General features: G+C 42.4%; 1 protein-coding gene across 2 annotated transcripts in view; it reads left to right on the forward strand.

Moving 5' to 3' along the window:
* Adamts3 (ADAM metallopeptidase with thrombospondin type 1 motif 3) overlaps positions 1-11006 on the forward strand; it is a 199110-nt gene extending 188104 nt beyond the window's left edge. The window contains exons 19-22 of one of the 2 annotated variants that reach the window (XM_075943049.1): positions 1606-1738; positions 3652-3859; positions 5001-5118; positions 7972-11006. In XM_075943049.1, the coding sequence (XP_075799164.1) occupies positions 1606-1738; positions 3652-3859; positions 5001-5118; positions 7972-8531 (1019 nt within the window). In that variant the 3' untranslated portion in view covers positions 8532-11006. The remainder of the gene's footprint in view (positions 1-1605; positions 1739-3651; positions 3860-5000; positions 5119-7971) is intronic. The other variant, XM_075943050.1, reaches the window with a different exon arrangement.
* Positions 11007-13153: the final 2147 nt, after the last annotated feature.

Here is a 13153-nt window from a genome sequence, read left to right on the forward strand (position 1 = left end):
CTGGTATTACACAGGCAATGGCAGAATTGTTACAATAATCACTATATAAATACTGGATAATGAAGAGAAAAATATCCATGGTATGTAACTCTAGGCAAATCAGTTTTTAATTAAAACTCCAGACTATATTTCTACAGTATTTCTGGAAAGAACCTTTTATGAATGTCACTTCTTGCATCATTGCAAAATAGATGCTGATTTGATTTGGAGTTTGCCTTCTTGGTGTGCCCGACATCTACATGGTTCTCAGGGTTATCGGTGCCATTTTAATATTCATGGCATTTGTCCTACCTCACCAGGCTTCCTTCACTGTTTCGGAGAAAGCATTATTGCGATTCCCCTACTCACTTTGATTTTCTTCTCTATTTACATGATAACATTTTTAAGTTAATGAATAGGTAGACTTATAATGTTCTTCCAGTTAAAATCCTTCAGTTGGCTGACAAGTAGCCCTGAAGACATGAAGCCATTCAAGTAGTGTTCTTGCAGAACGTTAATAAGCTGAGCTTCATCATTAGGGACCATTAAACAAAGCCTATTGTAATGGCATTGTACAAAAACAGCTGGCATATATGTTTCAAGAATAGTAAATCCCATAAAGATGGAGTCTGGGCAATTATTTCTGCTGGTGGAAGCTGCGGAGACTTGGAGGTTAAATGAAGTATGTGATGCCTGACTGGAAAGCATCCTTGAGAAGGAACATGACAAGGATAATGGCAGATTTAGAATATCGTCTACATATTATATTTTAAGAATTATTTTTGTAGTGATGTGAACAGATTAGGAATGAAGGATCCAGAGGTCTGCAACTTGGAAAAAATGCACATGTGGCAAACTATGATTTGGATAATAAATGTGATGCTTAATCTTAGTGCGTATAGCTATTTGGCTTCCTTACAACCTTTTAGCGAGGTTTCAAAGTTTTCAATTTGTAAAAGGTTTCTGTTGTCTCTGGGCTTGTTTGTTTCATAAATATCAAAATAATGAATGCTGGGAGACCTTCTTTGGCCAACCACTCGCTATGACCTTCAGGCCCAATGCTGTCTGGGCTCATGGCTTTGCAGATCTGATGCTGTCTTACCTCCTTCCTCTTCACACACAACATGTTCTCCACCCCCCACCTTTCACCCCCAGAAACATCTAACCTGTGCCACGTTCTTCCCTGCATGTGACACAGATGGCATGTCATCCCCTTTATCCAACACAGTTTGAGCTGCATTGTTCTGCTCAAAGAGGCGTTGGTCTGGAAGACTTCCCATCAGCTAAGCTCATGGCCCCTGCAGAAGGGTCATCACTGAGCTGTGTAAAGGCCTCCACTCAGTTTTGGTCCCCCAGTGGTTTTTATACCCGTCCCTCATGCTACACTCTGAACATTCCATCTTCACTCATAAGTACACAGGTGCTGCTTCAGACGTTTTAGTATTTACTGAAGGTTACGTTCCGAGAAAATGGGCTTTTTCATTTCAAATTCATTTTCATTCTCTCTTAAATGACAACACTTGCAGTCCCTGGCCCAGTGTGTGCGCTCAGATGTTTTCTAAAGGGCTGTGTGAATCAATGTGTGGCTTTAGTAAGTGGCTAAACAAAACTTACTTCCTGTCCCAGGTTTCCAGTATACAAAGTACGGATGCCGAAGGAAAAGCGACAATAAAATGGTGCATCGCAGCTTCTGTGAGGTCAATAAGAAGCCCAAGCCCATCCGACGGATGTGCAACATTCAGGAGTGCACACACCCACTGTAAGCACTTAGTCACGTGACCCTGCTGCCACAGCTGGCCGGGGAATGTCCTGGGAGTTTCAATTCATTCGAAACTCTTACATTTACCTGTTTAAGTAGTAGGTCTTATCACAAGGAGTGTATAAAGCTGCGGTCCCTTGCCTCTACCTATGTTTCTACTCATGCAATGCAAATATATCTTCAGCTATTTAATTTCTTTTGATATCTGATAACTAGTTGTTTTCATCTAAGTTTTACCTTATACCTATTGACTTTTGGGGGGAATGACAGGTTATATATTAAATACTGAGTTTCTTCTAAAGATCTACCTTCTTTGACAGCCTTTCCAGACCACACTTAACTTTTCTTTCTTGGTTCTAACAATATGGACTTATTTTACTGATAGTGATATCTGGGGCTGATTGTTACATATATTTAAACAGGTGGGTCGTATTGCAAAATCAGAAAGTAGCTTCCTTTCTTGTGAAACTGTTTCTGGTCTTGAAAACCATTCACATCTAAATATTAAGCATTCAGGCACCCTTTTGCCTAGTTATAGAGTGCTGCCTCAGCCTGACTCACATTTACCTTCCTCCTGGAGTCCCCTTTTTTCCTGAGTTAGTGACATCTTATCTCCTGGTTCATTCATCCATTTTAAGAGGTACTAGTTTTTTAGGAACATAAAAAAAAGTATAACAAAAAATTAAATAGATTTAAATTTAGAAACTTGGGAAAAGCATCTAAGAGGTTCAAGTATATAGTTAGAAAAAGGTATTGCCATTGCTCTCACCTCTGACCTCTTAGAGACACTCATATATGATTCTGTTTTCCCCCAGAATCTAAAATCTGTTGCATTGTTGGCTGGATTTTAGTATTGCCGTTGAAAAGTTTGGGGTTGTTTTCACTCTTAGTGCTAAAGGACATATTTTTGCTTATCCTTCTAAGTTCTTAGAACCTTGTTCTCAGCAGAAGGAAATTTCCCAATGATGAAAGGGACCAGCATGAACATCTTTTTTATTGTACTGTGTAGTTGTGGAGCTAATTCCATGGCAAATATCACATTTATGTATATTTTGATAATGTTAAAATCAAGGTAATTAATGCACACTTAGATACTAAGTACTTGGTTTTTCTAAGTGGTATACACTTGTAAAAGTCATCAGTTTTGAAATACACACCCCACTGTTGTTGACTACACTGATTCTGCTTCTTGGTAGATCAGCCAGACAGTTTCTCCATTGTCATCTCCACTTCTCTTCTGTACCCACTACCACCTTGCTCCCTACGTCAGGTGCCATATATATGTATTTTTTATCTTGTGCATCCTGGGAGTTCTCTTTCAGTCTTTTCTCTCTTCCATCTGGTTAATCAGTGTGCATATACTTGAGACACACTGTGGTGATATCTTGTTTGTACAAATAAAGCTTGCCTGAAGATCAGAGGGTGGAGCTAGCCACTAGCTAACCACAGAGGTCTGGAGGTCTGTACAGATAGACTTAGATACATATCAATTGTATCTAAGTAGAGAGATGCCGCATGACCACGCTGAAATTACAGCTGACTCTCAGTGTTAAGACACTGACAGCGACATTGGAATTTGGGAATGTTCCACGGGAAGTAATTTTGAAAATTACTGAGAAAATTTTATGAAGTATATTCAAGGAGGTACTTTCTATCAAAGCCTGCATGTATGGCCTTTCTCTCAGGCCCACGAAGGTTCAATAATACTGAAAGTTAGAACATTGGAACGGTTAGTTAGTATGCTATTTCATGAATAAGAGTGTAACAGACAAATCCTTTTGTTGTTCAAAAGCGAAGAGTTGGGTCAGAAAATCATTTCCCTATAAGGTGCATTCGTTCAGAAGACGGGAGGTCCTAGGCATTGCCCCGCGGAGATGCTCAGTGTACCTCACTGCTCCCTCTTGCTCCCACAGCTGGGCAGCAGAGGAATGGGAACACTGCAGCAAAAGCTGCGGCAGCTCAGGCTACCAGCTCCGCACTGTGCGCTGCCTGCAGCCACTCCATGATGGTACCAACCGCTCTGTGCACAGCAAGTACTGCTTGGGGGAGCGTCCCGAGAGCCGCCGGCCCTGTAACAGAGTCCCCTGCCCAGCCCAGTGGAAAACAGGGCCCTGGAATGAGGTGAGTCACTTGTTAGTATGTAGTGTGTGAATAGAGAAACCACCAACCATGTTAATTTAAGACAGTATTTGTGGTTAAGAATGGGTGGCAGGAACAAACCATGTTTAGGTATTTTGCGACATGGATGCATCTGAGAGGCCCCTGAATAGTCTGAGGTCATCGCCGACTTCTCTTTTTTCTACAGAAGGTCCAGTCCACTACAGAACCCAAGGCCCTGCAACATTAGTACCCCCCCACATCTTCTTTCTAGCTGATAAAGTAAATTTTCTATTTTCCAAATCATGCTGTTTAAGCCTTCTCCTTTCATGGACTTGTTCTTCCCTGTCTCTGGTCTAGCAGTGTCTCCCCCCTCATCACTGCCATCCAAATGCCTCCCTGTCTCTGGTCCAGCAGCATCATCTCCCTCCCTCATCACCGCCATCCAGACTCCTCCCTGTCTGTGGTCCCTTCTGGCAGGTCCTCCTCTGACTCTAAAGGACCAGATTAGCTCTAGACTGCTGCTCAGGAAAGAGCATTGTGAGTCCTGTCTTAGTCTTTTCTTGCCCACAATCCAGTGACAATGTGTCTTGCTTCTCCAGCACGTAGCTGTAGCCTGGGCTCAAATGGTATTTGAATATTTTTAATGAGTCAAATAAGAAGACTTATAGAAAGATGGAGCATCAAAAAGCAGGCACGGGAGAAGTGGAGATCATGCCCAACAAGTGAAGAATGGTCAAGGACGAGTCATCCATGCATAATAAGATAGAGAAGTACTGCCATTCCCCCTTAGAGACCCAGAACTAAGCTTCTTCCAGCCCTACCTAACTCAACAGTACAGAAGTTTCTCGGCTTAGTTTGGGAATACTTTTCAGTAAATTCTGCTCTCTTTAAGAAAAATAAAGGAGTTAAGGCTGTACAGCAGGACCCGGCAAGGGAGCCAATGTATAAACCCAGGGTTATCTTAGGACCTTTATGCAGCACCTCTGTTGGAGAGTTGGAGAAGGCTGCTTGTCCATAGAGATGGAATTCCAGAGTTGCTGTGTGTGTGTGTGTGTGTGTGTGTGTGTGAGTGGGTGTGTGTGAAAGAAAGAGAGAGAGAGCGAGCATGCATCCCTGGTCTCGGCAGAACCAGTGTCTATAATCTCAGCCTTTGTCTCTGCAGTGCTCAGTAACCTGTGGAGAAGGAACAGAGGTGAGACAGGTTCTCTGTAGGGCTGGAGACCACTGTGATGGTGAAAAGCCCGAGTCCGTCAGACCCTGCCAGCTGCCTCCATGTAATGGTGAGTGAGTCGCTAATCAGCCTTACCATTATGATGCTGCCAAACCTTAGGAAGCAGAGTTTCCGTTTAGGGTATGGTCTGGACTTTCCATTTGTTTATCAAGAAATAATCAACAGAAACACCTTTGGAAATAATCAACAGAAACACCTTTGGAAATAAGTCTGAGAATATTGTTTGAAATAGGGGGGAAAGCATCCATGAATTACAAGAACATTGGTGATAGTGGGTGTGGCCGAGTCAGATATATGCGTCTCCTTTCAATGTGGGTTTCTGTTGAGGATAACTTATTTTTATCTATTCCTTTCCTTTATAATGATGTGGAATATGGTTAGAATTATTACAGCAGGCTTTGAGATACTTTGCTAAAATTATTTAGATATATAGAACTCAAACCTAATGACCTATCTAATAATTGCCCCTACATTTAAAGGGTGACTTCAGTTCTCAGTAGTCCTCAGTGGGTTTTGATCCTACTGCACGTACTGGCTTTGTGGGAGCCTAGGCAGTTTGGATGCTCACCTTACTAGACCTGGATGGAGGTGGGTGGTCCTTGGACTTCCCACAGGGCAGGAAACCCTGATTGCTCTTCGGGCTGATGAGGGGGACTTGATCGGGGGAGGGGGAGGGAAATGGGAGGCAGAAATCTTTAATAAATAAATAAACAAACAAAAAAATAAAAATAAAATATCTAACTCTGAAAAAAAAGACAAACTGATATGAGAAAAGCAAACAAGTTTAGTGGCATGTGTATCTCATGCAAGAGAAAATTCAGGGGAATTAGGGAATGTAAAAAAAATAAATAAATAAAATAAAGGGTGACTTCAAAATAGACCTCGTGTACCTATGCTAAAGTCAAGCATTTGTCTGAGTGACCAGCCAGTTGTGTTTGGAAAGTAAAATATATTTACTTGTTCTGTTTTGTGGTCATGGGTAGAGATACTATAAAATTAGTGTGCTGAGGAGACCGCGTAACTGTGGTAGGTAGCGTACCCCTGTTCCTTTACAGAGCTTACTTCCTGAGTTCTAGGTCTAAAGCCAAGTTTAAGGTTTCTATGTAATTTCAGTCAAACAGGTAAGGAGCATCCTCAGGCTCAATCTACGGTCTCAAATCTGATGACTTTCAGGGTCTGATATAAATAAATCTCTTTGCCTAGAGTTCTTAGCACTGGACAGTGGCGTGAACAGACTGGAAAGCTTCCTTTAATGATTGATTTTGTTGTCTGATTATATTTGGTTATAATTCTCATTTGCCTTTAAGGCCTTCCTGTCTAGAAAAACTTGTTAGTCCTCAGTATCTTTCCCTCATCCATATAGAAGTATATTCTGGCCCTAATGAGAATTGGGCTATCAGTCACGCTCCCTTCTAGATGAGTCTCTCATCCGAGGCTTCTCTAATGTGCAGAGGATGGTTCTGAGTGCTCCCCCGAATCAGCAGCTGGCTAACATGGTTAGTATGATGGAGAAAGAGAATATAAATGTCGACAGCCTTCGTCACAATGTCTAAAGCAGTTTGTTTGTTTTAGATAGACATGCAGAAAACACAGTTCTCAAGTGAAGAGTTGATATTAAAAATCACACAAATCCTCAGTCGCTAATAACATTGCCTAGCTTCTGACCTCAGCAAGTGTCAAGTATTCAAATTCCAAATAACACAGTAGGTCTGTAGATGCCTTGACTGTATGATTCATTCTACAATTTGGGATGAGGACGTGGAATGGCACATGAAATGGGGAGCTTAGCCTACAGCTGGCATCATTGACTGACCCTCTGAAAAACAACCACCACAAGGGCCATCTCAGTGTTGGAGTTACGTGGCAGATTCCTTACCTTGAAGTATATTCTTATATATTGTATATATATTATATAATAGAATATGCAGTGATTTTTGAGTGATGATGGTGCCATAATTCTTTGCTTATTAAATGGGTACAGGGACACATTTGTGTCTACAAACATCCTGGTTCTAATCTATAAACATAAAATGCTGTCAACTCTTATGAAATTAAATATAAACACATGACTTAGAATAAAGTTGGCACATTTTATAGAAATGTTTTGTTTTAAAATAAGCCTTAGAATGTCCAGTAGTAGGCATGAAACTTGTCTTCAAGCCAGAGAATTGTGTTCTAATCAAAGTGGTCATTTTTCCCCCTTTGGTAAAACTTTTTAAAGGCTTAATCAGTTACACTAGGGGTGTTTAATATTTACTTTAATTGTGAATTTAAAATTATTGCAGAAGAAACTTATTAGGAAGGCAAACTTCAACTATACAACTAAAAATGGTGTTCCTGTTAACTTCAGAATAAATCCTTCTACAATCACATACATGTCTCAATTTCATCTTGAAGACAAAATTCCCTTTAGCGCTCTGATAAGTTCTTTTGGAGATAGTACAATAACAACCATGCCAAATGCTTGGTGGACACAGGGTGCCTTGTTCAGCCAGGTGTAGTGGGACATGCTTATAATCACAACCCTGTGGAGGCTAACCCGGGCGATGACGTGTGAGGGCTAACCTGGACAATGCAGTGAGGTCCTGCCTTTTAAAAAGTGTAAACAAAATGAAACTACTTATTATAGTGAATCAATCATATTGTTTACATTTTTCTCCACTCCCCTTTCCTCTTCTCCCCTCCCTTTCTATCCTCCCCCATGATCCCCACGCTCCCAATTTCCTCAGGAGATCTTGTCTTTTTCTACTTCCCATGTAGATTAGATCTATGTATGTCTCTTAGGGTCCTCAGCTCGTGTGTTGATTTCAGATATCACTGGAATTTGTAGTTTTCAAATAATTGTCATTTCTTTCAACCTTGTAAAAATAAGCATGTGAAATTTTTCCTTACTCTTTTGCAGATGAGCCATGTTTGGGCGACAAGTCCATATTCTGCCAAATGGAGGTGCTAGCCCGATACTGCTCCATACCAGGGTATAACAAGCTATGCTGTGAGTCATGTAGCAAGCGCAGTGGTACCCTGCCGCCACCATACCTTCAAGAAGCTGCTGAAATCCACAGTGATGCTCTCTTTGGTCCTAGTGACCTTCCGAGGTCTCTAGTGATGCCTACACCCTTTCTCCCTTACTACTCAGGGACCCGTGCCGAGAAGAAATCCTTGAGTAGCATCTCTTCCCTGGCAAATCCAAATACTGATGCTGCATTCAGAGCCAGCAGCCAACCTAGTGCTAACTTCCCCCAGAAGAAAACACAGCAGGCTGGAAGAAAGACACTGGTCTCAGTACCACCCTCCTCATCCATGAAAACTGGTGGCTTTCATTCTGCCTCATCCGTGGCTGCTGCCCCCTCCCCTGCTATCAGTGATTCAATAGGTGCTTCTACCCAGACAAGAACCCCAAAGAAAGATGGAAAGAATATTAGCAAGAGACATCCAGTCAGGTCAGCCACCTCAGAGAGCTGAGAAAGCAGACCTATGGGGATAGAGATCAAAGGGAGACCTGAGCAGCCTCCCTCCTTGCATGGTGCATACAGCTTGTTTAAATAAAAGCAGGACCCTCCACACAAGGTTTACTCTCGTCCTCAGCAAATGGAAGGACAGGAAGTGCTGGCTCACTTTTTAGTTGCTTCCATCCATCTCCTGGTCCATATCCACTTGTTTACCAGAATCCATTGGGGAAAACAAAAGCACCAAAGACTGTTTTCAGAAAGAAAGAACCCAGCTGCAGCGGCACCTGCCTGGAATCCCAGCATTGGGGAAACTAAGGCAGAAGGACAGCTGCCAGTTCTGGGCCAGCCTGGAACGCTTCTCTCAAACACAGAAAAGGGATGGAACATGGGTAAACGTGTTGGCTGTTTTCTAAGGAAGAAAAGAGCACGCCACCAATTGTGCATATCAGCTGATTTTTGTTTGTTTTTAAAAAGTCACAGTAAAAATCATACAAACAGATGCCAATGGTTTACGCGTCAAAAAAAATTTGGAAACAATTCTTAAACTTGCATTCCTATTTATCTATATTAGAAATACTGTATGAGCAAATTTGCAACTGTTGTGTAAATACTGTACATTGCAGAAATCAGTATTATTTTAAGAAAGATGTTCTCCAACGATTGTTTACTATCTTACATTTCTGGAAGTTCTAGGGTGCCTGTCATTGAGTATTGCCTTATGAGACATTCCATGAGTTGATTTCAAAGCAGCATATTATGAAGAAGTTGGGATCGCAGCTACTGACCATATCAAGAGGGCTGGCCATGTGTTGTCTGTTGACACTGCGGGGGTACTGGTGCCTCACTACATCTACTGCCTTCCGTCCTTACCGCAGAAGGAGCAGGCCTGGCATCTTCATTTGTCTATGCACACACCGTGCAGTGGATGAGCTTGTATAAGACAAACCCCAGCCTTCTTGCCATCGTATCAAAGGGCGTCCTTGCGACAGTGCGCACCTCAGCGATGTCCTGTTCTTGTGCTAACGGTTGTACTTGATAATCACAAAGGTGTTGTGCGTGTTTTCTCCCAGCTGAGAAAAGTGGCACCAGGCTAGAACTGACACTTGAGTACATTAGTGCGTTGAAGGCAGGCTCAACGAAGTGTCTTTGTCATGGTTGAGATATTTATTTTTCTGCATGGTTCATAGCTAAATGTTCACAGCCATGGTGCATCTGACTGCAGTGCCGTGCTGGTAGTTCTGTCAGAGACCAACATGCTCAACAATACCAGAAATGCTCCCTCCAGGGAGTGGATGTACAATAGTTGTATATAGGATACAGATCTGAAGATATTTATTTTAAGAGTTGATTTTTTTCTTGATAGTCTTTTTATGTCTTTAATATTTACACTAATATCAATGACATTTTAGTAAACTAGAGAGACATAATTAGGTGTGTGCTGCATTTTATGCAGAAAGGACAAATTTAAACCAAGCACACAACCAACTCAAAGAACTAAAATTGAACAGATCCTTATGTAATTGGAAGTATTTGATTGAACCCAGGGCCTCAGAGATGCTGAGCAAGCTCTCCATCACTGTGCTGTATCCCTAGCCCCTTTTGTATTCAATACAATCTAAATATTCCTAAGTTACCTGGGCAGGCCTTGAACTTGTGACCCAGCTGCTACCACCATTCAAGAAGCCAGGATCACAGGCATTTCTTGTGTTTGATATTTGCATTTTTTTAAGGAGCTGATGCAGAGTTGGTCATTTGTTCCCCTTCAAGGACACATAAAACCATCAGGAATTCAGCTAGCTGTTTGATTAACTAGTGCATTAGAAACATGTTCCAAAGCCAGGTGCATGCACACATGTCATCCTAGCATTCAGAAGTTGAGGCAGGAGGCTTGCTGTGAGTGTGCAGCCAGCCTGGTCTATGTAGCAAGATCATGTCTCAAACAAAACCTATTTTAAATATAGGCACTTCCTAAAGTGTGCTTAAAGACAAAAGTGTTAGGAGCATGCTTTTGAAGTCATTTTCGAAACAGGTCTAGAGATTGGCAGACTGAAGTTGAGATGCGTTATCCCTTGAAAGCACAGCCTGAGCGAGGTTCTTTGCCTCGTAGCCATTATATAAATGAACAGTCTAAGCTATGACTCGATACCTCGAAAGAATTGCTGCTACTCCGTGAAAGAATTTTTAATTGTCAAGTTAGGTGGCTTCCTGAGCGTTAACAATCCTTGAGCCTTATAAAAGATCTCTTTTTCTTGAAAACTTCACTAGGACAAAATTCTCTCTAGTTTACTTGGGTGTACACACATCCGGTCCACAGGGAATCCGAAGACGGTCACACACATACACCTCCCATAAGATGTACATATTCCTTCCACTTTTTACCTATATGCTTTCTTTTCTACTAAGCTGAAAGTTCCTTTTTATCAAGGTGTACACTACTGATGCTGTTTGTTGTATTGGGAACACATAGCAATAAAAACGTGAATGAGGAGGTGTGGCCTGACCTTGATTTCCTTGCTAGTTGCCCTGGCGCTTTTCCTCCTGCCAAGTGAGACAATGACTAACTACACTCTGAGGATACAGGAGACTGTCTCCTGTTTCCACCTTGCGATAAACCACAGCTTTAGAGATTGGTAAGGTGCTGTGGGAAGTGGATTGTGCCGAAGATTGATGGTTTGGGGGAAGAGAGGGGAGGTTTTATAACGTGAACTCTCAGGGTAGATTCAATGCCCAGTAACCTTGGACCATGATTGAGAGTGGGACAGGATATCCCTCTGGACTCAGGACAGGAGGGAGGAACAGAACACCACAGTGAGTTACGTAAAGAGGGGACACTGAGATACTCAATGCCAGTTGGAAGCTCTGCCTGCCACCTTCTACCCGAGTTTCAGTTTCTTCAGCAATAATATAGACAGCCGCACTCTGATGTTACAATGAAATAGCACTGTAGTCAGCACAGGGCCTAACTCACAGGGTCTCCTAACAGAGACCACACCGTCGTCCACACAGTCCCCACCAGAACCTTACACAGCTGAAACACACCTTTCCTCTAGTGTCCGTGTCTCCTTTAGAGTCAGAATTACCCAGTCTCACTTCAGGTAAACAAGATGGCGTAGGAAACCTAAAGACAAACAGCTTTAAAAGTTCGTGTAATGAGCGCGGTTTAAACGCTCTGCAGTCACTGATTTAGCAGATTTTGAGCTTCTCTCCATTTGCCCTTTCCGAACACTGGTCCGACCTGGCAGCCACACTCTCAGCGTGTGGTTCTGACATGTTTATTTCATCAAGGTAGTTTGCTGGTCACCACATTTACCACCAAACTTCCCGCAGCTGGTGGCCTCCTTCCACCCCTTCCGCCCTCACCACTTGCCAGTCCTCACTCTCCCAGCCTTTGCCTGTCTTCTGTGCTAAGCCCAGGAAGCTCTAGGAGGCCAATCCCAGCAGCTGCTTCTTACCCCAAATTTCCTGGGCTCTGATGCTGTGCTGGGCACGAGTAAAGATGCTCAAACCCAACAAGGAACAAGACAGTGAAAATTCCCTACCCTGGTTGTACTTAGGAGCTCACAGGGGAGGAAGAAGCAAGCACCTTATATGGGCTGACTACACAGCAGGTGAAAAGGAGTCAGAAAAAGAGCATGGTGTCATGTTAGGGATGATAATGGTAACCTGTGACAATTCTTACAGGGTGATACAATTATATGTGCAACTTCTGGGGAGGAAGATTCAAGGAGGAGAGAGCTCCCAGTACAGTGTGTGGAGGTGGAATAACAGCTGCCCAGTTAATCACAGAACTGAGAAAGAGGTTCTAATGATGGGGGAAGGGGGGCAATTAAGAGTAACATAAGACTCCTGGGTCAGTGTGAGACTTGTCTTTGATTTTTCTGGTTTTCTACACTGCTCTGCATAGCAACGAGCTCAAGATTTGTCCTCAGACAAATCTTCTATTCATAAACTATACTGTTTCTCTCCTATTAAGTTCTCTTAGTTCCCTTATCTATACCATAGAGCTAGCTCAAGTCCAGCTCACTTCTAGAATGGAATCAAATGGGAATAAAATGAGCCCATTCACCTGATAATGTGTAAAGGTGCTAAAACAAACATTTAGAAATCAACCTGGTTTCATTATTATAGCTTATACTTTATATAACTGACCACAGCCAGGAAAGCCTCCTCTGACTCCCGTTCTTTTCCTAGTTGCCTTGGCTGGCTCCTCTGTCTCACATGATTCCTTGCAAAGTTAGTTCTCTTATATTTTTGATTGTGAGCCTAGCCTTTAACAGCTGAGCCATCCCTCCAGGCCACAAAGTTAGTTCTCTATGTATATAAGCCTCCAGGTTTATATTAAATAAAAGCATCTACAAGTATCTTCGAGGATTTAGCTCTGTACTTCAGCGTCTCTCAAAGTATAGGTTCCATCTTTCCTGGAGACTGGTCCTAACTCCTGTGTTCTTGTTCCTTGTGAGGTTCAGCTTCACGGAGTAGCTATCATCCCCCCCCCCCCCCGTTCTCATTTTTTAACTCTAGTGCATATTTGGTCAGCCGTCTTGGCCCTTTGATTTCCCTTTAAATCTGTCCTTGCATCTGCTCCCCTCTTTTTGTCATCATTGTCAATGCCTAGTTCACCTCAATTTTGGGAAG

Source organism: Microtus pennsylvanicus, chromosome 12 (genome assembly GCF_037038515.1).
Source record: "Microtus pennsylvanicus isolate mMicPen1 chromosome 12, mMicPen1.hap1, whole genome shotgun sequence".
Classification (NCBI taxonomy): domain Eukaryota; kingdom Metazoa; phylum Chordata; class Mammalia; order Rodentia; family Cricetidae; genus Microtus; species Microtus pennsylvanicus.